This window comes from Anolis carolinensis, chromosome 5, assembly GCF_035594765.1.
Source record: "Anolis carolinensis isolate JA03-04 chromosome 5, rAnoCar3.1.pri, whole genome shotgun sequence".
Taxonomy (NCBI): Eukaryota; Metazoa; Chordata; class Lepidosauria; order Squamata; family Dactyloidae; genus Anolis; species Anolis carolinensis.
The window spans coordinates 34,673,125-34,694,718 of NC_085845.1; the positions used below are offsets into that span (position 1 = coordinate 34,673,125).

At 38.5% G+C, this 21,594-nt stretch overlaps 1 protein-coding gene across 2 annotated transcripts in view; it reads right to left on the bottom strand.

Annotated features, from left to right (window-relative positions):
* Positions 1 to 1,632: 1,632 nt before the first annotated feature.
* Positions 1,633 to 21,594, bottom strand: part of anxa5 (annexin A5) — a 61,130-nt gene continuing 41,168 nt past the window's right edge. For both annotated transcript variants that reach the window (XM_062983605.1, XM_003221802.4), the window contains exons 4-13: positions 21,154 to 21,248; positions 20,586 to 20,699; positions 14,847 to 14,937; positions 14,104 to 14,183; positions 12,328 to 12,384; positions 6,008 to 6,101; positions 5,599 to 5,694; positions 4,182 to 4,240; positions 3,540 to 3,662; positions 1,633 to 2,667 (exon numbers count right to left, since the gene is read on the bottom strand). In XM_062983605.1, coding sequence (XP_062839675.1) covers positions 2,605 to 2,667; positions 3,540 to 3,662; positions 4,182 to 4,240; positions 5,599 to 5,694; positions 6,008 to 6,101; positions 12,328 to 12,384; positions 14,104 to 14,183; positions 14,847 to 14,937; positions 20,586 to 20,699; positions 21,154 to 21,248 — 872 coding nt within the window. In that variant the 3' untranslated portion in view covers positions 1,633 to 2,604. The remainder of the gene's footprint in view (positions 2,668 to 3,539; positions 3,663 to 4,181; positions 4,241 to 5,598; positions 5,695 to 6,007; positions 6,102 to 12,327; positions 12,385 to 14,103; positions 14,184 to 14,846; positions 14,938 to 20,585; positions 20,700 to 21,153; positions 21,249 to 21,594) is intronic.

A 21,594-nucleotide genomic window follows, 5' to 3' on the forward strand; every position in this document is an offset into this window, starting at 1 on the left:
TACATATATGTGTATGTGTGCATGTGTGTGTATATATATACACACATTATGAAACTTGGATATTGTTGGATTTGGCCTTTAGTCATCTTCTGCTTCCTTTGTGTTGTTAAAAATAATCCTTCTAATGTGAGCCATACCAAACCAACAAATCATGAAGAATCTTTACGGCAGGTATTATATCATGATGTTTGTGGATTACAATCTAGTCCATCATAGGAATAATATTTTTAAGCATATCTCAAAATTACTTCTCTATCCCAGAAGTGTCATGCTGGAAGCAGCCAAAGGTCTGTTTGAGGGCAAGGAGGAAGAAGGAGATGGCAGTATGTGACAGCAACAATTCCAAGGAAGCAGCAAAAGGGAAAGGTATGGAACGCAATACATACTTCAGTATCCATCTCTTATCCATCTGTCTATCAATCCATCAGGCATGCAACCAAAATAATCATGTTTGAAGACTTTGTCTACTGAAATTATATACTTTTGGAGATGAGAAGATAAATGGAAAGGATTAGAGCAAGAGTTTGGAGCCTCTGGTCATTCAGATGATTTGGACTTCTCTTCTGTGATGACTCATGGGCCATGTAGTCCCGTTCCTGGTACTATTGAGGCAGATGAAGAGGAAAACTTGGGTTTCCCACCGTTTCAGCCAGAATTGGAGCCCTTGCACCTGCAAGATGTTTGCCCACAAGAAGTCAGCCAAACAAGCCTTGAGCAGAAATCTCCCCCATTTTCTCGCCGGGATTATTATAATCAAGATAGAGGCGCTCGGGAGGCGACTCGCAGGAGCGCCCGGATAGCTGCCAGACAATTAGCTGATTAAGTCTGCTTCCCTTGGGAAACTTTAAGGAGTCATGCATCTGGACACAGTATGGGTTTCGTTTCTTGTTCCCCAGGGAAAGTGTTCCTTGGCGGGAAAACAAGATCCTATATAGGTGTTTGCCACAAAGAAATCCTTGCGGAGTCAATTCGTCAGCTTCGGGAGTAGATTGTGTGTGGACTACGCTACTCCAGTTCCCTCGGACCTTGTTCCAGTTTCAAGCCTGCCTTGTCCTCGGATCTTGCCACGGACCTCGTTCTTGCTTCTTGCCTCTTGTTGCCACGTATCAAGCCTTGTTTGCCAAGCATCTAGTTTGCTTCCAGCCTTTGTTGTCAAGCTCCATTGGACTAAAGGACCTTGTCATTTCCCCACGCTTTGCTTGGCAAGGTGTGTGTTTCGGTTATTGGATTATAATTTTGGACTTTAATATCTCATATTGGACATTGTTTTCCTGGACTATATTTGACCTTTCCTGAAAGGTCTACTTCTGAACTATGTTCTTCACTTGTTTTTATTAACTTTATATATTCCTTTAATAAAGATATTAGATGGTTTCTGGCCTCTGCGCATGGTTATTGGTGCTCTGCAGCCTGGGTCTTGACACTTCCTACAATTCAATACTAGGAGGACTGATGAGGAAAACCCAAACTGTCTGGACATCCAAAACTTTACCATCATCAAGTTATAGGCAGGGCTTCAGCAACTGAACAGCAAAACTGAAATGGAAGCGGAATCAGTGTAACATAATAACAAGTCTTTAAAATACTCTGCATTGTGTACCTGCTTTGTATCAACAAATACTACTCAAACAATTATTTTTCCACTTTTTAATAGCACCATACAATACAAATACAGGAAGATGGTTTATGCACAATTCATAATTTTAAAGCCACTAGCAGAAGCTTTTTTTCAAATTAGTATTAAATGTAGTATAAAATATAGTTCTAAAAAATTGGTTTGAATTCTTGGAATGTATTTTGTTTCACTTTTATAAAAAAGGAATTAGAGTTCTGGGTTTTTGTCTATTTTACAAAGAAAAGAGGTAAATTTGTATGAGAGGCATTTCTGTTAAATTCTTTTGAGTTAGGAATGTATACATAAGAGTTGGAATCTCGAATGATGGCTGAAATCCTCTCCTGTATTTTTGAGATCGTAAACTGAATTTACTATGTCATAAAATGTGCAATCGTAAAGAGTTCTAGAGAACTCAAAAGTGCACACAGTTTGTGAATTTACAATTTTTCCTAATAAAGATTTTTTTATTGTTCCTTCATAAATCAACACTTACCTAAATGCCATGGCTTCAGTGGGTCTATTCTTCTTGATACTAGTAATTAAGATTAACCAAAAAAATGGTTTTACTTCGTCCCCCCTGAAATCAGTGGGATGGAAGTAAATCATGCAGATGAATATCTCCCACTGAAAGGGATTTCAGTGCAATTCATTTTGTTGAAATCCAACCTAATGGATTCAGGATGACTGGCCTGACTTTTAAGGAAGCATGTGTAGTGAAATAATGTATAAAATACAATGCATTGAAATATAAACAATGCCAATAAAAACAACAGCAACAACAAAAAAAGGTCCCTGGTGAGCAGTGGCAATCCTAAATAGTTGGTCCAATACAAATTTCAACAGGAAGAGTTACTTTTATCACTTGACTACATATATGCAAATTGCTTTTTATAATAGGGATGCAGCTCTAAATGCCAACAAGCTTAGCCATGTTAAGGGAGGAAGGCACATGGAAACGAGCATCTCTTGTCTTCTGTACTGCTCTTAAGTTAGTCATCTTCGCCCCCACAGAGCAGCAGGAGACCTTTCCGGTAGTCCCCAGATGTGTCTTTCTGCAAATCAAAACAGGGAAGAAGTCAGCTGTGACTCCAAGAAAGAAATCCTCGACATAGGATAGCTTTACCTATCACCATATGAAATCCATTTGTACAATCATACAATTGGAAACAGTAGATGGAATCTATCTGAAAAGTCATGTTATTATCTACATTTCATCCAAAAGCTGGAGAAACAAATCCCGAACCTCCACTTACAGAATTCCAAGTAATTTTTACAAGGAGTATTACAGCAATGCTGATATTGAAAGTTCGCTTACAAAAGAGATAACCAAGCTACAAATCAGTTTCAGCCACAGTTGCTATAAAACGAAAAGGTTTCCCTTGACATTAAGTCTAGTTGTGTCCTACTCAGGGTGGTGGTGCTCATCTCCATTTCTAAATCAAAGAGCCAACATTGTCTGTAGACATCTTCAAGGTCATGTGGCCAGCATGACTGCATGGAACACCATTACTTTCCCGCAGAAGCAGTACCTATTGATCTACTCACATTTACCTGTTTTTGAACTGCTAGGTTAGCAGAAGCTGGGCCTAACAGTGGGAGCTCACCCCACTCCGTGGATTCGAACTGCCGACCTTTCAGTCAGCAAGTTCAGCAGCTCAACGGTTTAACCCGCTGCGCCATCAGGGGAGCCTCACACTTGCTATATTTAAACTAATGTATTCCCATTTCCAATGGCAACCTACAAACCTCACAATTATTGATTTAACACATACCAATATGAAAGAAAATTTCACCCTGTATCTTTGAATTGTTATGGATTATAACATTTTTGTAACAGACATCTCATACTTGTTTCTGTTTTTTAATGGTAACATATATCGAGTTGTATTTTCTATGCAAACAGAGTATAAACTAAAGGCCCTACCTGAATTGCATGGTACAAGGATTTTGCAAAATTCTTTCTGAACTCCTTCCTGATATCCAAGAGATCAATTTCACTCCTTGAAACTATGATTCTGATCAATGTATCATCATCGGTGCCAGCTCCCTGGTTTAAAAAAATAGAGCATGAAGGTTTGAAAATCAATTAACAATACAATCTAGTCAGTGCAAGTGTTAGAATATGAACCATCTGACATACAGCACACTCTGATCTATGGCATCCACAACAAATGTTCAACTAAAATAACCCATAAAAATACTTTGTGTTAGCCATGGTCAGTCAGTATCTTCATTAGTATTTGAAATGCCATACAGCATGTATTAAACATTAAAAGAGTGGGGGGTTTTTTTTAAACTAAGCTTCCCATATATTTTATTTCATATATGGTTGAACATTTTGGGCATTTTCTTTCTCAGACTTCTCAGCAAAAAAAAAAAAAAAAGCATACATGCTTATGTAGGGGTGATATTTGGAGGACAAAATAGGAATTTTTTTTCTAAGTAAGCATGCATAGGATTAGACTATCAAGCAGCTAAAAGTTTCAGAAAATAAGACATAGGTCATTAATTCAGAACTGTTCAAACCTGAACTTTCAAAAATGTTTTTGCTGTTGAAATGACTTACTTTCATTGCATAAAAAAGTGATTCAGCTAAATAGGCAGGGACGCTTCGGACAGACTTCACTGGAAAAGAAAAACAATATATTCTAATGTGAAAGCAAGGTTTTGAAAATCCTATATTATTGAATGGCAGGCTGTTTTCTGGAAATGGCATTCGCCTTCCAACTAAGTGGGCTGTCAATGGAAAGTATTCAGAAGCTACAACTAGCAGGAAATGTGGCAGCCAGCTTGTTTATAGTTTGTGTTTTGGACACCGCATGTCACCAGTCCAGAGCCAGCTGTGCTGAGTTCTGATTTGTTTCCGACTTCAATTCAAAGTGTTCATTATGACGGGGGACTCTTTCATATTACATAGTTATAGTGGTATAAATCCACTTTAACTGCTATGACTGTATCCTATGGAATTTTGGATTTCTTAGTTTAGAGAGGGATAGTTAAAATCTCCAACCTCACTGAACTACACGTACTAACTTCAGGATGTAACCATGGCAGTTAAAGTGGAATTGTAGTGATTTAGTTATGCAGTACACAAGGGGTCCTACTACATAGCTTGAGACCAGGATATATAATAAACCACCTTTCCTGGATGAGGCTGTCTGGCATTTGAGATCTTATGGTCCTGTTTGTGTCCCACTACCTTGGGATTCAAGGTAGCACAACACAGTGCTTTCTCTGGAGCAACAGTTTGGTTGTGATGCTCTCTCGTAAGGGAAGTCAATTTAAATCTATTCCTGCTGTGCTTCTAGTAGCAGGTGAGGATTAAATCCGGGCTTCACTTTTTTGAACCTGTATTTTTGTAATCTGTTCTGGATTTTTTTTTTAACAATTTCACTGTATGATAAGTTGGGTGTCCTGGTGGACAGAGAAACAATAAATTACTTTATTCTTGCTGTGTGCCTTCAAATCATTCCTAATTGATGGCAACCTTAAGCATGGGATTTTCTTGGTGAGCTTTGTTCAAGAGAAGGTTTGTCTTTGCCTTCCTCTGAGATTGAGAGAGTGGATTTTCCTAGCCAAGCTGGGATTCAAACCATGGCCGACACTCAAACCATTACACCACACTGGCTCTCCTTTGATGAATAAATAACTACAAAGAATTGAAAATATTTGTATTTAAACTAGGACTCCAATAGAACCAAACAATGATCTAGGCTGCAATTTTATGTCCACGAGGATATCAGTAAAGTGAACACAATGGAACTGATTCATAAACATGCACAGTAGATCTATCACTACTATCTCTTAATAACATTAAAAATGTAGAATTCAGACCATGTTAAGGTGAAAGGCAACTAAGATCACCATCGCTACTTCCCCACTTCTAAGGACCTCAATAAAGAAGATACAACTATTTATCCTTGAATAAACAAAGTTTGTTTGAATTTCTTCTGAACAATGTACTAAAGAGGACTTCTCATTACCAATTGCCAGAAGCAGCTTCTCCATAGCTCCAGAGGTTTCCCGGTCAATTGTTTCTTCAATTTGAAAGCCAGAGATGGTCATATATTTATCAAACACTGAAAGATAGAATACATGTGGTGACTATGTGCACTTAAATTTTCATGTTATTTGTACAGTACTTATAAGTTGCCAAGAAAAGCATTTCCTCCATGCACTGTATATGTGAGACACTGAATTTGCTACTCACCATATTGTAAACCACTTTGAGTTTCCCCCAGGGGTGAGAAAAGCAGTATAGAAATGAATTTAATAAATAAATAATAATATAGATAATTTTAAATAAAACAATGATATATAACAATAATAATGTTCAACATGCTCAAATCACAGTAACAGGTCTACATATTGCTAATGTTTTCACCATCTTACCCTTCCTCAGGTGAGAAATACTTCGAGTTCCCAGAATGGTGATGAACTTCTCTTCATCTGTTCCCCATTTCAGCTCACCAGCTCTAAACAGCTCCTGTTCAGAAGAAAATAATAAAGTCTTGTTATCTAAGGGCAGATTTTGAAGATGTTTCTGTTTTTCTGGACAAATCTTTTAGAAATGCAGATACTTAGCCACAAGTGTATTTAAATACAGCCTTTACCAAATACACATAGGGACACGCATTGCCAGATATAATAAACTGCAGCTCCTATCATCCTCAGCCAGCACTTGCTATATTAGCAAAGGATAACTGGTGGTAATTCTATTTGGAGGATGGTATCTTAGGGAACCTAATTTGAGGAGGTGCTGAATATAAACAGAAAATTTCACTTTATGGAACATACAAACCACAAAAAATCAAAGAAATTAATAGGGTTGTCCAAAAATTCGTTATGATTCTTATTTCGGAATTGTTTCGGAATGTTCTCGCTTTTTGAACCGAGTATTGAAACGTTGTCCCTGGGCGCAACTGGCAATGTAATTCGAACCATCGTTGGCCCATTCTCTAATTGTGTCTTAATGTTTCGTTAAATTTTTTCCTCCAAAAAAATTTTTTATATATTTTTTAAAAATATTTTTTTTAAAATTTTTTTGTTTCTGCAACCTAACTTGAATGGGAGCCTAGCGCAGCCTAAAATGGCCGCCGCTCCCTGGCCAACCAGAGACTTCCACGATGGCTGGAAAAGGTGGGGGCTAGCGTCCTCTGCGTCCACGTGTAAGATCTCTATAAAAAAACCCTCCCCAACCCAGGCAAGCCATTCGGGGCTGGGTTACCGAGCAGAGAGAGTGGTTCGCATTGAGGGGAGAGAGGGCTAAGTGTTCTGGGGGTTGGGTCTGTTAAGTGCTGGCTGTTGTTGCTGACTGGATATTGTGTGTGTTTTTTGGGGGGGGGGAATTGGCTTGGGGCTTGTGGGATCTGGCAGAGTCCTTGCTGTGGCTTTAGGCAATTTTTATTTTTAAAAGGACGTGGGCGCCAAGGCATTGCTTTCCTGACGCTCCATTTCTAAAGACCTCTGCCTTTTTTTTTTAATTTAGCAATCACTAGATCAGCCCTTCTTAGCAATCCTAAAAGGGGGGGACATTGGAAGTTAGAGTTTCCAAAGGACATGTGCGTTCCTGCGAGGGCATTGCTTCCCTCACGCTCCGTTTGTAATCCCAAGCTGAGTGTTATTGCATCAATCACAAAGACACACATTGTTTTCAAACCTAAAAGGGTACATTGGAAGAAATAGTTTCCAAAGGACATTGCCAATCCTGTCAAGGCATTGCTTGGCATGTGCTGCGTTTCTAATCCAAAGTCCTCGGCCAGAGTTTCATTTTGGCAATCACAAGGTCAGCCAGTGGCACCATAGATCAAAAAGTTCAAAGGCAATTTATAGTTTTCAAAGGACAGTGGCACTCCTGTCAAGGCATTGCTTCCCTCACGCTCCGTTTCTATTCCCAAGCCTTGGGCTGAGTTTTATTTCTGCAATCACAAAGTCAGACATTGATTTGATTCAATAGAGGGTCCACAACAGTTTATAGTTTCCAAAGGATGTGGCACTCCTGCCAAGGCATTGCTTCCCTCATGCTCCGTTTCTATTCCCAAGCCTTGGGCTGAGTTTTATTTTTGCAATCACAAGGTCAGACATTGATTTGATTCAATAGAGGGTCCAAGGAAATTTATAGTTTCCAAAGGACATTGCCAATCCTGTCAAGGCATTGCTTGGTGTGTGCTGCATTTCTAATCCAAAGTCCTCGGCCAGAGTTTCATTTTGGCAATCACAAGGTCAGCCAGTGGCACCATAGATCAAAAAGTTCAAAGGCAATTTATAGTTTTCAAAGGACAGTGGCACTCCTGTCAAGGCATTGCTTGGCGTGTGCTGAATTTCTAATCCAAAGTCTACACAAGTAGAAGAGGGACTTTCACAGTAATAAGAACCCAATTGAACAGGAAATAAGACTTTCAAACCAGGAACAGGTTTCTTCAAATATTGAAAAATAGTGTATTATAAAAAGTTATGAAAATTCACCAAAAATCATAGGAGACAGGAAACTTTCTGCAATTTGTTGAGCAAAGAGTGTTGAATGTGATCTCCCACTGTACCAAATTTGATGAAGATAGCTCAAGAAATGAGGGCGGGAGAGCCCTGTAAAAGCCCCCCCCCCCGGTTTCCTTTTTTTTTTGCGATTGCGCATGCGCGTCTGCCATTTTAGAAACATTAAGAATCATTACAAATTTTCGGAAATATCTTAAATTTTTGGGTGAAAAATTCGGAAATACTTTCTATATCGAAGCGCCGGCACCCCCTACTTTAGAAACGAGAATTGAAACATTTTTTCCATCGATCGGACAAGCCTAGAAATTAAATATATAAATGCTCTTGAATCAAATGCCTCACAGATGGTTTCATATGAATAGTTCATCACATGATAGCTTCCATGGCCGACATTTCACAAAGTTCATAAAGAAAAAACACGATTCCAGATGCTAGCCTTGTCCACTCAAGAGAACTTATTTAAAGCCATCTGCTAGCATTAACTAACTACTTATGCAGATAGGATCATAATTTGTTTTGATATTACACCAACGCCTCTGGTACAATTATAAAACCTCTTTACAACCTTTCTGAACATATTTGCCAATTACTATGTAAATAAGCCTCTATGCAAAAGGAAAATGAGGGCAGCATGCATTTGCCCTCATCATTTTTATGGCTGTCTGTTCAAATCTAAAAGATGCAACACGCTCATTCAAAATGGCATAGCAATTCACAGGTTGGGTTGCAAAGGTGATGTCTGGCCAGATCCTCCATGTTATGCTCCCTTATAGGTCCAAAAGGGTAATGTTTACATTATTATGGGTAGCCTTTCAAATCATTCTGCAACATTTTTCTGGTGCGCTTGGCTTCACCCACTGAATTTTCCCCATGTGGTGTTTATTCCAGTACATTAGAACAGTGCCCTGGATTGCTAAATTAAGTTCTATGCCATTATGTGCCTGTCACTACAAATAAGACATGTGCAGTGTGTGTTCATTCATGTTTTTTCCAAACTATAGTCTTTCCACCCAACAGTCTGAGGGATTGTGAACTGGCCCTCTGTTTAAAAAGTTTGAGGACCCCTGATCTATGCCACTATGTATCTTACAAAATATACGAAGGCTATCCACAAAGTAGGTTACGTTTTGGATTTTTAAAAGGACAAAGTATAGGATAAATCATTTACCATATGCAGCTGAAAGACACATTCCAATACTACAATCTCATGTAATCCCCATTGAAATCTAGGCATGTTTCATATAGATAAATGAGTTTGAAAAGTACTGCTCCAGTAAATTCCCCGCTTGTGTCCTCATCTCTTCCCCTTCTCCCTTCCTGCAGCATAGCCAAAACGCTGCACTGCCAGCCACACCCTCATTGTTGGAAACGGAGGAGAGAGGCGGCAAATTTACTGGGGCAGACCTTTTCAAATTCATTTATCTATATGAAACGTGCCTAGATTTCAGTGGGGATTACGTGAGATTGTAGTATTGGAATGTGCCTTTCAGCTGCATATGGTAAATGATTTATCCTATACTTTGTCCTTTTTAAAATCCAAAACTTAACCTACTTTGTGGATAGCCCTCGTAGATGTGCTCATTTTAGGATGGAGCTCTGAAACCTGCAGGGTGAAGGCCACATAAGTCTTCTCTAGCACTTTAGCTACACTTCCCCAAAGGACAGTTATTTCAATCAGCCAGGACTAGATTGGCAACTGTCACCCAGAGGATCTTTTTGTTGGCTCCTCTAAAATTGTGGAATAACCAACCAGGAGAATTCAACAACTAAACACGCTGTCTGGATTTTAAAAAGAGGTCTGGGTCTGGCCACTGCCTGAATAAGTAACTTGACAAGCTGCAGTGGTGTAGATGGACACATTCAGAAGAACCTTTCTTCACTAGGAACAGAAGCAACTGTTGCCCTTCAGAAGTTTTTGTACTACAGCTCCCATAATCCATCTCCATTGCATATTCTGACTAGATTCGATGAGAATAAAAAATATTTGGAAGCCATTGTTGACCATCCACTACTTTATTACTTCTCACCGGTTTTATTTAGGGAAGGGCCATGACCATGAATAAGAAAGTGTGCTTAAAGGTTAGTGTGACAATGACATGATTAACAATGACTGCAAGGCATTTTTTCCACTTATACCACAGAAAACAGAAGACAATGGCCACTCCTGAGACCCACACTGAATACAACCCAAGGGATTGTGCAAATAGCAAGATGAATTGCTGCCTTTGGGTGTTGTTTTGCTTTGAGAAGCCGCCATTCTGGTAATTTAAAAATTGCTCTTGAAGCTCCCACAGTGCATTCCTTTGAGAGGAAAGTGTTGACTCATAAGAGACTGTGATTCAAAACAAATCATGGTGTTTCTTCAAAACTAATTTAGACCCAAAAGAACACATCTCCAAAGAACAGGTCTCCCCTGCTTGTAGCAATATTGAAGTTCATTCAGAAACTCCAAAAGACCATTTAAAGTTCACAGGGAGAAGAAGATTACTTAAATTTCTGATTAAATAAACTGCCTGATTCCCTGTTACTTTCAAGAGCCTGGTTTAGGGCGAAACAGCAGGAATTGCTCATTAGGCCAACAGGATTCCACTATTTTCATCAGGCCTGCAGAAATCAACATGAAGTTGGCAAACATGTATTGTGAAAATTCCTATTATCTCTGTAAGGCCCGTAAAGTATAGTCAATACTAGTTGAGCATCTCTTGTCCAGAAATCCAAAACACTCCAAAATCCAAAAATATCCATATGGGTGGCTGGGATAGTTACCTGTGCTTTCTGGTGGTTCAATGTACACAAATTTTGTTTCATGAACAAATCTATTGAAATTATTGTGTTCAAAATTACCTTCAGGTAATGTGCTATGAAAAATGTTCAGACTGAAACTGAAAGTCAACAATTAGTCCTGTCTCCAAGCTAGCGTATTATGTTCCAAAATCCCAACAAGAAAAACAAATCCCAATGTTTTTTGGTCCGAAGCATTTCAGATAAGGGAGACTCAATCTGTGCTGTTTTTAGTTGTTGTTTTTTCTTCTACAAAATCTATTTTTTCCATCTATTTCTACTAGAAACTGGAAAGTCACTTCTATTGATTCAAAACTGTGAAAGTACAGTATTTGATGAAGCTGTCATGGGAGGAGCAGCTAGGATCACTATAATTAACACAGCCAGCCAAATCTAAAATAACGTATGATCTAACTGGCTGCTTTGTTGCTGCCACTCTTTTCCTGTTTGTAAACCGGCACAGAGAAAACAAAGTGAAGCCATGGAAACATTATTCACCAGAAACGTTGGCTTGCTTGAAATCTTCCTGAAATAATCTTATCTGTAGTGGCAGGCCCTGCAATATAGTTACTTTTAAATAACAGTATAGCTTTAGCTCCCCACCTTGAAATGAGTTATTATATGACTATCATCATTATGATGTATGCTAAATTGATTTAGTATAGAGAGTTCAGCTAGAAACAAGGCAGCATGGATCAAATCCATGCTCAGTCCTGAAGCTCCCTGTGAGACACAAGGCAATCTAGTAAACTGAACTGCCTCCCAAGGTTTTAGGAAAGTTACATTTCTAGAACTCAGCTCCTAGAATCCCCTTGGCACAATAATTATGCTGCTAAGAAGACTTATATTTTAAAAAACTAACATTTCCAAGTTCTGGGTATTAGAGAACAATATTTGGTATTGCACTGGGTTCCTTTCATTAAAAAAAAAATCTTCACTCACCCTTTACTAGTTCCATTTCAAGTTTTAAAAAAAAAATCTAATTCAATACTGGTTGAACATTTCATTTACCTAATAGATTGGTGGGGCAATTGTTGCTGTTGTTTTGCAAGGGGTCACACTAATTGAAATTCTTAGAAAAAGCAGCTGATTGCTAACATTTTATTTTTCACAGATCGCAATATAGAGCAAAGGCCAGTTTGTTGAGAAAATGGCAGCAGTCACTAAAACATGACTGTCACTTCATTTTCTAGCAGCCATTTATTTCCTAAAAGCTTTTAAAAATGTGTCACTCTGCAAAAACAAAAAAAATGTTTGCCATTTTTCAGTCAGCTCTGTCACCACAACCCTTCTTAAACACACATCCCTGGATTTTGTATGAGCTGCTAATATCATTTCCTTGTAGGAATCTTGCCCTCAAGTTGAATTTATCATTGGTTCTGTCTATAGGATGCTTTCTCAAGCTCACATAGATGAAAAAAGGTCTGAGGAAATCTTACCTGAGCATCTTGCTCCACTAGCTTCTCATTAACTGGGCCATCGGGATCTCTATTAGCCTAAATGGGAAAAAATAAGTGCAGGTTAACTAATATATGGATTAAAACCATACCTTCACTAAACTGAAAATAATTTCAAAGGGAATTTTGTACCCACACTCTATTTCTTCACTTTGTATGTCCTATACCAGGAATTTCCAAATGTTGTTGGACTCCTAATTTTCTTCAGTGTTCATTATGCAAGCTACAGCTGTTGGCTCTTGCAATTCAACAAAGTCTGGAGTGCTACATGGTTCCTACCAACGATCTTTGATACTTTTTACCTTCAGTATGAGTATACTCCAAATACTAGGCTATGTTCTGCCTGGGAGAGAAAGGGCATTTTAGCTCTGAATGCTGAATATAGTCAGCTTTCCACCTCTGTGTTTAACTTTTGCTGATTTGATTATTAGTAGATTTGATTATGTTCTCTCTAGAAATGTCTACATCAGTGGTTCTCAACTTGTTAGTCCTGAGGTGTTTTGGCCTACAACTCCCAGAAAACCCAGCCAGTTTACCAGCTGTTAAGATTTCTGGGAGTTGAAGGCCAAAACATCTGGGGCCCCACCGGTTGAGAACCACTGCTCTACATGATCTGTGTGGTCACTTTCTAGACCTAGAGGACATAGAAATCCCTAGAGAGGTGTTTAAAATAAACATGTTTAAATGTGTGTGGTTTTCTAGTTTAACAGGGGTTCGGCACCCTTAATCTCCATGAAAGTGGAGGGCCTATTGTTCAACAGATCCAACTGCTGAACTTCTATGGGTAGGTCCTCTTACTACCAATCTTATGAAAGGGATAGTGCATTTCCACAAGAGATGCCGAGACTTTTGACTCCGTTTGTTGTTTGATTAGGTTTAACAGAATTTGCAATTGCAGTACAATGCAAAACTGACAATTTTGTTCATCTCTAACACTGGACTAGTAACACTAGCTCTCCAAGGAATAGATGGCAATGAGAAAAAATGAATAGAAGTTACGTCCTTCAAGGCAAGGAGGATAACGATGACTCGATTCTTAGTTCATATATTTGACTTTCAAACATCTTGGAATATAAAGAGTTTATATAAATTGGGCAAATCTCAGTTTGGAAAAAAGTTTTTTTGGAGTTACTCCTAAAATTGGTGGCCACCAACCAACCTGTTGATGGAGGACTGGAGATGTAGTCTAAAAAAGTAACTTTTAAACATAAGAGTCATGTGAACTTATTTTTTCATGTCAGGAGCGACTTGAGAAACTGCAAGTTGTTTCTCGTTTCTGGTGTGAAAGAATTGGCTGTCTGCTAAGGACGTTGCCCAGGGGATGCCCGGATATTTTTTGATGTTTTAACCATCCTTGTGGAAGGCTTCTCTCATGTCCCCGCATGGAACTGGATCTGATAGAGGGAGCTCATCCGTGCTCTCCCTGGGTTGGACTTGAACCGGCAACCTTCAGGTCAGCAACCTAACCTTCAAGTCATCAGTCCTGCTGGCACAAGGGTTTAACCCACCTCGCCACGGGGGGCTCCTGTCATGTGAACTGAAAACATGTTCTAGACTCCAGTTTGTATAAAAGAACTTCTAACTGCACTCCATGCAGTCATGCCGACTACATGACCTTGGAGGTGTCTATGGACAATGCTGGCTCTTCAGCTTAGAAATGGAGATGAGCACCAACCCCCAGAATCAGTCACAACTGGACTTAACATCAGGGAAAACCTTTACCTTTTACCTTTAACTTCTATTATAATAAAAACTTACCTGAAGAAGAACTACCAACATCCTTTGATAATAACCAGAGGTGTCGGATGTTACATGATCTTCTAGGTTAGCTTCATATTCTACAAAAGACCATAAACAGTTACCATTAAACACAATATGAACTATTTGTAATAATGCTGGTTTTGTGAAGCATCAGCACAAAATGATGCTTCACAAAAGCGAAGCATCATTTTTGTGAAGCAATTAATGTTATATGGAAAAGATGCCTATGGAAGTTAATGTAGTTGATGTTCTCTAAAAATGCAGAAACAGCTATAAACTGGCCTAACAACATCAGAAAATGGAATGGAAAAGTGCAGCAAGCATGAATTCATTCTGCTAGCAATTCATCCGAAGATTTATACAACAGGAAATAGCCCCAAAGAGTCATTTTATTACCAAAAACTTTAAATTACTTTCTCTTCCAATTCTGCACTACAAATTAGCATTTGCCCTACTCAGAACTTGAGCAAATTACTTTGTGGATTAATGTCCCCACAATCCTTAGAATATCCAGTAATTGTGTGGTTTTGGTAGCTATACCATGATCTCTAGAATTCCAGAGGATTGAACGGTATCAGTTAAAGTGGAATCATAATTCCATAATTGTTGGATAAATAGGATCCAAAAGAAATTGGGGTCCAAATTCTCAATTGGCAAAAACTGAAGCAATGTCATATTCTACCCATTTTCCATTCCCATAAATGCAGGAGTCTTTCCAAGTTGAAAGCTCAAAATTTTACCTTCTTCATAAACCTGCTTTATATTCCGGACTTCTGCAGGTGTTCTAGAAGCAAAAATTTCTGTCAGGACTTTTTCATTTGTTCCTGCCCCCTGAAAACAATAAAATCAACTGATGAGATGACCTATTTGCTCAGTTCATACAGCTAATATTAACACACACACACCCCAAAGACTGAAGGGAAGGATCAATTGTTTTCACTAGCCTTTTTTAAACTCCATAATATAATAATAACTGCGCTCCATACATTCATGCCAGCCACATGACCTTGGAGGTGTCTACAGACAATGCCGGCTCTTTGGCTTAGAAATGGAGATGAGCACCAACCTCCAGAGGTGGACACGACTAGACAATGTCAGGGGAAAACCTTTACCGTTTAATATCAAAATAAAGATAATTTAACACCCAACACAATGTAAGATATGGCCTGCCTCAAAAGAAATCCACAAGACTCATGGTTACAGAGTTCTGCTTTCGGAATGGCATGTGACCCATTAGTCATACATGGAATTCCATAAATAAAACACATGCTGACTTATACAGGAAACCTCAGGTAAAGTTAAGAGCTGAAATAAGAACTCACACAACTCAAAAAAAGATTCTTTCTCCTAGTATGCTTGACAAACTATTGGTTTTAGTTCAAAAAAATCAAAGTGGTGTTCTTCCCTTTCTATTTTCCCAGCAATATGATCAAAATGAAAACTTCCAACTTGGAAACAATGAGCTCATTTTCTCTAATGTGTCCAGGAAACCATGGGCTTTTGTCTACCCCCTTTTCCCCATATAGTACTCTCCTGCAGCAAAATTTGTAACAAACTCAAGAGAATTTAAATATGTCCCCCATTGTTATTTCTATAGCTGATGTCATCTGGTTAATGTAAGATGCCAATTAGCTATGTCTGCTAATTATTACAATACTCACTACTATTTGTTCAACACTTAAGACATTCAAGATAACACCAACGTTTGGTTTAATGAAAAAACCAGCATTTTCAAACTTGCTTGCCCCAAATGTCTAAAAGGCCAAAGATTTTCTACTCATGCATTATAAGCTTGATGGCACAGACAAATCTAAAAACAGATACTAAATACTTAAATAAGAGGTGAGGGTAACAGAGGCAAAAACTTGGGAATTTTTAGTTACATATAATAGTTACTTGTAATTAGTTTCTATCCCCACTGTTTAAAAAAACACTATGTTACATTGCTGCTGCAACTGATTTAAGGATAATTTCATTCTTTTTGAAGTATAACTATAACTTTAAATTGTTTAATAGTTATGGGTGATATGGCCTCATTAAGAAGGACTATCATACATTCAAACACTGGTTGGAACTATACCTTGCGCTGATTGTGAGACAATGTTGAAATGGATGGGAGGGAAGTGTGTTTGTACCACAAGCTAACAGTTTCCAGCATTTGGGTAATTTTTAAAAAGCAATTAACTCAAATCAACACCTTAATTACTTATAAGAAATGGGAAATAAAAATAGAATGAACAATTGTAAATATTTTGGAGAAGAGAGAAGTAATTAACTCAAGTCACCACCTTAATTACTTACAAGAAATGGGAAATTAAAAAATCAGAACAATAGCTGTAAATATTTTGGAAAAGGGAAAAATCACCACCTTGATTATTCATAAGAAATGGGCAATAAAAAAAAAAGAACTGCAACAATAGCTGTAAATATTTTGGAGAAGGGGGCATTAGAACTATAACTGTATATTTAAAAACGCAACCTTCCAAGTTCTGAAGAACAATAAAAATACACCCTCTATCCATAGATTTTTCATGGCAGGATTTATTTAGAATACAATGGGACTTTTCTATAGACACCCAGTGGGTTTCCATAAATCAACAAGGATGCAAACCGGTATTCAAGCCGCTATGCTACATAGACTCAATGCACAACTTCATCAAAATTCAAACACACCATGTATACATACAGAAAAATGTCCAGTGATACCCTACTCATCTTCTTTTCTCTGCACTACTAGAGTGAACCAAGATGTGTACTCCATCCTGATCTCTCTATTTCCAGTTTCCATGTGCTGCCAGGCCAAATGTGAAAAAGAGCGATTTTGGTGAATGCAATCACAAAGTTCAATGTACTCAGGACCTTTTGCAAAGCAACACTTCCAGTCATGTGCAATTTTGTAACTGGTTTCACAAGAACCTACAGGTCCTTTTTAGACTTTCCAACAGAGGAAGAGAGACAGTCCCTGAGTTACAAACTCACAGTTAAGAACAGGGCGAGACAACAAGAACTGAGAGAAATCTACCCCTAGGAAGGGAAATTCACTCATGAATGAGTTATCATGGGGAAAAGATGTCTCAACTGAAGCTTTATCTCAAATCCTAGTTTCTACAACATGGCATATTTTTCAAAAGGGTGTTACCTCATCCCTATATTATCCAAAGCTTAGATAGATAAATACATAGATAGATGGCTCAAATTACACTTTAAAATGTACAGTATCTGTTCCAACCTACATATAAATTCAACCTAAGAACAAAGCTACAGGATCTATCTTGTTCGTAACTTGAGGGCTGCCTGTATTGGGAATGGAGAGGGAAAGGCTCTTGTGAAGACAAAGTATTGCTTGAATATGGGGCAAAGCAAACCTTGTGAAATTGTTTCCAAAACATGGGTGCCACAACTACGGAGATTTGAATATATGTCTCTACCTTCATGCTTAATGATGGCAGAGAGATCAGCAAAAAAGACTTGCACATTTACCACAGCAGATAGGTTTGTGAGGAAATAAATGGCCTACAGAGAATCTAACCCACTGCTTTTCACACGGGCAGGATTCCAAAACTCTGAACTGTTTACTGTTTGGTAGAAATGTGAATTACTAGCTCGGGGTGGCAAGTCTAATATGTAGCTTCAATCTCTGATTCAGGAAGTAAAGCAACAGTGGAGCTGTAAAATCTTTGGCACCTGAAAGCAATCAATCCCTGCTTTAACCAAACCTCAACTTCTACAAAGCTCTACTCACTTGCATAATACAACCAAGGTGAGAGGAGTAAGAGCTTTTTCATTCATTCACATGGTTGACACAATCATTAACTGTTGACATACGTTACAAAAATTCCCTGCTGGAGTCCTTGTGAAAAGAAGGGAATGTGAGGCAGGGAATACCGCATCAGAATTATGGTTTTTATAGCTGTCCCTTCTTCTGTTTGCCATCTAATTGGTTTTCTTTCTTAAGTTAATATAAAATCATAGCCCTTAGATCTTCTCAGTCACCTCCCATGAAGTTCTCCAGATTCCTGGTGCAGGAGGGAATAAATATTTGGCTACAGTGCTTTGCTGAGAGTGGTTAGGCCACTGGAATGTCATTTGTTTACATAGATAAATAGTCGCTGCATTAGTAAGGAATTGAAGGTTGAATGGGCATGTATATGGTGATTCACCATACTAGAGATTGACAATGTTGAAATTCAATTCACATCACCCTTAGCCAGCACATCTAAAAGGAATGCTGCAAGTTGGGGTCCAACAATTTCTGGCAGGCTGCACAGTTGCCTGACTCAGTATTCCCAAGACTAATCAAACAGTTCTATGGAACATTCAGGCAGGATTTCTCTTCCCACCCTGCTAAACTTTCAGGATTAATTTGAAAGACAAGACCAAAGCATATGCAGAAAGAATATTGTCTATTGCGAACAACTTCACAGAACAATTCACTATCTTCTCTAAGGACCTTATCACACTACTGTATCTGACCACTTTAAATCCTGTTGCTGCCTTCTGCAGACTTCTGGGATTTGTAGTTTAGTAGCAGTTTAAAGGCCCCTCCCTAAACTACAAACACCAGAATTCTACAGGAGGCAACAACAGGATTTAAAGTGGATAAATCCTCTGGTGCAGTGGTTCTCGAACTCTGCTCTTCCAGGGGTTTTGGACTTCAGTTCTCAGAAATCCCAGCCAGCTTACAAGCTGTTAGGAATTGTGGGAGCTGAAGTCCAAAACATCTGGAGGAACACAGTTTAAGAACCACTGCCTGGTGTGCTGAGGACCTTAGTCACAGCTTCTTAAACTGTGGGTTCCAATCCCAAATTAGATGCCCTTAGTTCAATGTTGGGGTCCCAAAAATTGACAAAACTAAGTTTTCTGAACGTCACCTAACGGCCGTTTTATACATTTACATGAATCTGTTGTGCAGTGTTTACAGTGGACTCTGCAAAAGATGCTTCAGCTGTACTTCATAAAAAGGAAAATCAGCCTGTTTTGCAAGCATTGCAAATTCTTATTAGTCTGGTTTTTATACCTATTCTACTATATACCAGCGGTTCTCAGCCTGTAGGTCCCCAGGTGTTTTGGCCTACAACTCCCAGAAATCCCAGCCAAAGTATCAGCTGTGAGGATTTCTGTTATATGTTATTGTATGCTGTGCTCCGCCCTGAATCCCCTTCGGGGTGAGAACGGCAAAATATAAATGTTTTAAAATAAATGCATATATTTCTGGGAGTTGAGGGACAAAACATCTGGGGACCCACAGGTTGAGAACCATTGCTATATACCTATATACCCGTGGTCCCATAAAAATGTCTCAAGGCAAAAGAGTTCAAACCCTCAAGTCAAAAGAGTTCATATCCTCACACCTTCTGAGGATGCCTGCCATAGATGTGAGTGAATACTTCTGGAACATGGCCATACAGTCCGGAAAGCATGCGACAATCCTGTGATCCCAGCCATGAAAGCCTTTGACAATACATCCAAAGAGTTCTCCAGTGGAAAAATTTAAGAAGCCCTGTTCTAAGTGACCAGGAGCCTGAAACATGTTTCCTGGGGGCCTTCTTAGAGATAGAAATAAACTAAGAAGGTGGAACAAATTTCTATGGCTCTGGAGAGCACATTATACAAATTCATAACCATAAGCTCACCAGAAACCACTGATAACCAAGCAAAAGAATGGGATACAGAGTACTTCTGCTTTGTGTATCAAATGTTTCTCCTTTCCCTTGTTTCCCATTCCCCACCTTCTAACAAGAAGCCAACTTTGTGTGTTTACTGACCATGTTCATTGCTCACCCTTCACTGAGTAGTTGGGGAAAGTTTTCTCAGTCTTGTAGAGGATGGGGATCTCACACTTGTGCTCAGCTTGAATAACACTGTTATTGTTATGTGCCTTCAAGCCATTACTGACACTAAAGCGAACCTATGATGGGGTTTTCTTGCTAGTGCCTTCATTTGAAGCTGAAAGTAAGTGGCTTGCCCAAGATCACTTAGTAGGTTTCCATAGTTGAGTAGGGATTTCAACTCTCTAGAATCCTAGTCCAGTGGAATCTCACTTAGATGGACCTTTGGGTTGGCAGGAGATTTTGGTTCTGTTCTTTCCATCACTATTATTATGAAGTATATAAGTCAAAGCAGTTATGTTGGTCAACGTTTAAAAAAAAACTTCAACTAGAAGTACAAAGGCACAAAATGACAAACATTTTGTTAATGTGAAATTTTGATCATGGTATGAATACCTTTACTGTACACAGTCCACTGACCAGACATTGTATGTACTTCCTACAAAAAGATAATGAACCTCTGAAAATCTGATCACTCAGATCTCTTCAAAATTACTCAGATGAATAGGGAGATAAATGGAGTCATTAAAATGAAAGTAATTGCCAAAAACAATCAAGCAGATCAAACACCATAAAAAAGAATATCTGAGAATAAAAAGGAGGCTCAGTTCTCAAGAAAGCAAGATTTGAATATTTTTATTTTCATTTTACCTTAATGGCATGCTTCACTGCATGGGCATCATAAATTCGTGTAGGTCTCATCAGATTAACCATCAACGTCTCAAATTTGCCTGTGAGTTCTGACTTTAGATCATCAACAAGGTCCTAAGAGAAACAATGTAAGATGACTTATAAATGAGAAAAAACAGTTTGAAATTTATGCTTCAGCCAAAGTATATTGCTGGAATAAATAAATGGCAGTATATTTTGGGTGGGGTGGGAAAAGGATTGTAGGTACTTGGTATCTGCTAGGATTTGGTTCCAGGACCCTGCCCCATCTCAAACTTAGTGAATATCAAAATCCATGGATGCTCAAATCCCATTATATACAGCAAAAATGCCCCCCCCCCCTTATATAAAATAGTCAAGTCAGTATTTACTTTTGGGAATTTTCTTTTTTAATATTTTCAAGCCATGGATGGATGAATTCATGGATACAGAATCAATGGATAAGCCAATTATGCAGAGTAATACCAGCAGACTCAAAATACTATCCTTCACAGAACATATATGTGTACACGCATACACACAAACTCCGAACCCAAAGCAAAGTACTCACTCTGCCAAATAAGGTTTTAAAATCCATAGCAATTTCCTGGCGTTGAGCATTGCTCCTGTTTGTTAGGATCTTCAGGATTGTGTCTTCATCAGTCCCTGAAATCATGCAAATGCAAAACAGAGTGATTTGCTGCAAGAAGATGAACATCAATATTTTGTAGATGAAAATGAGTCACAGAACATAATTATGCATGAATATTCCATTCCTAGCAATCCTGCATTACTTACAGAACACAAAATAGTTTCATACAATCTCCAATCTGTCACTTTTCAGTTTATGGTAGGAAATTCAAGGATACTGAATTCCCTAGGAAAATGTTCATGCCAAGAAAATGAACATCATTTCCAAGCATTGCTCACCACTTGCTTTTGTCTAGTTTCACCAACCTACTGCTTTGATACAATTTATTAATCCCATTTCACTATCCCATAATTAGCCTGC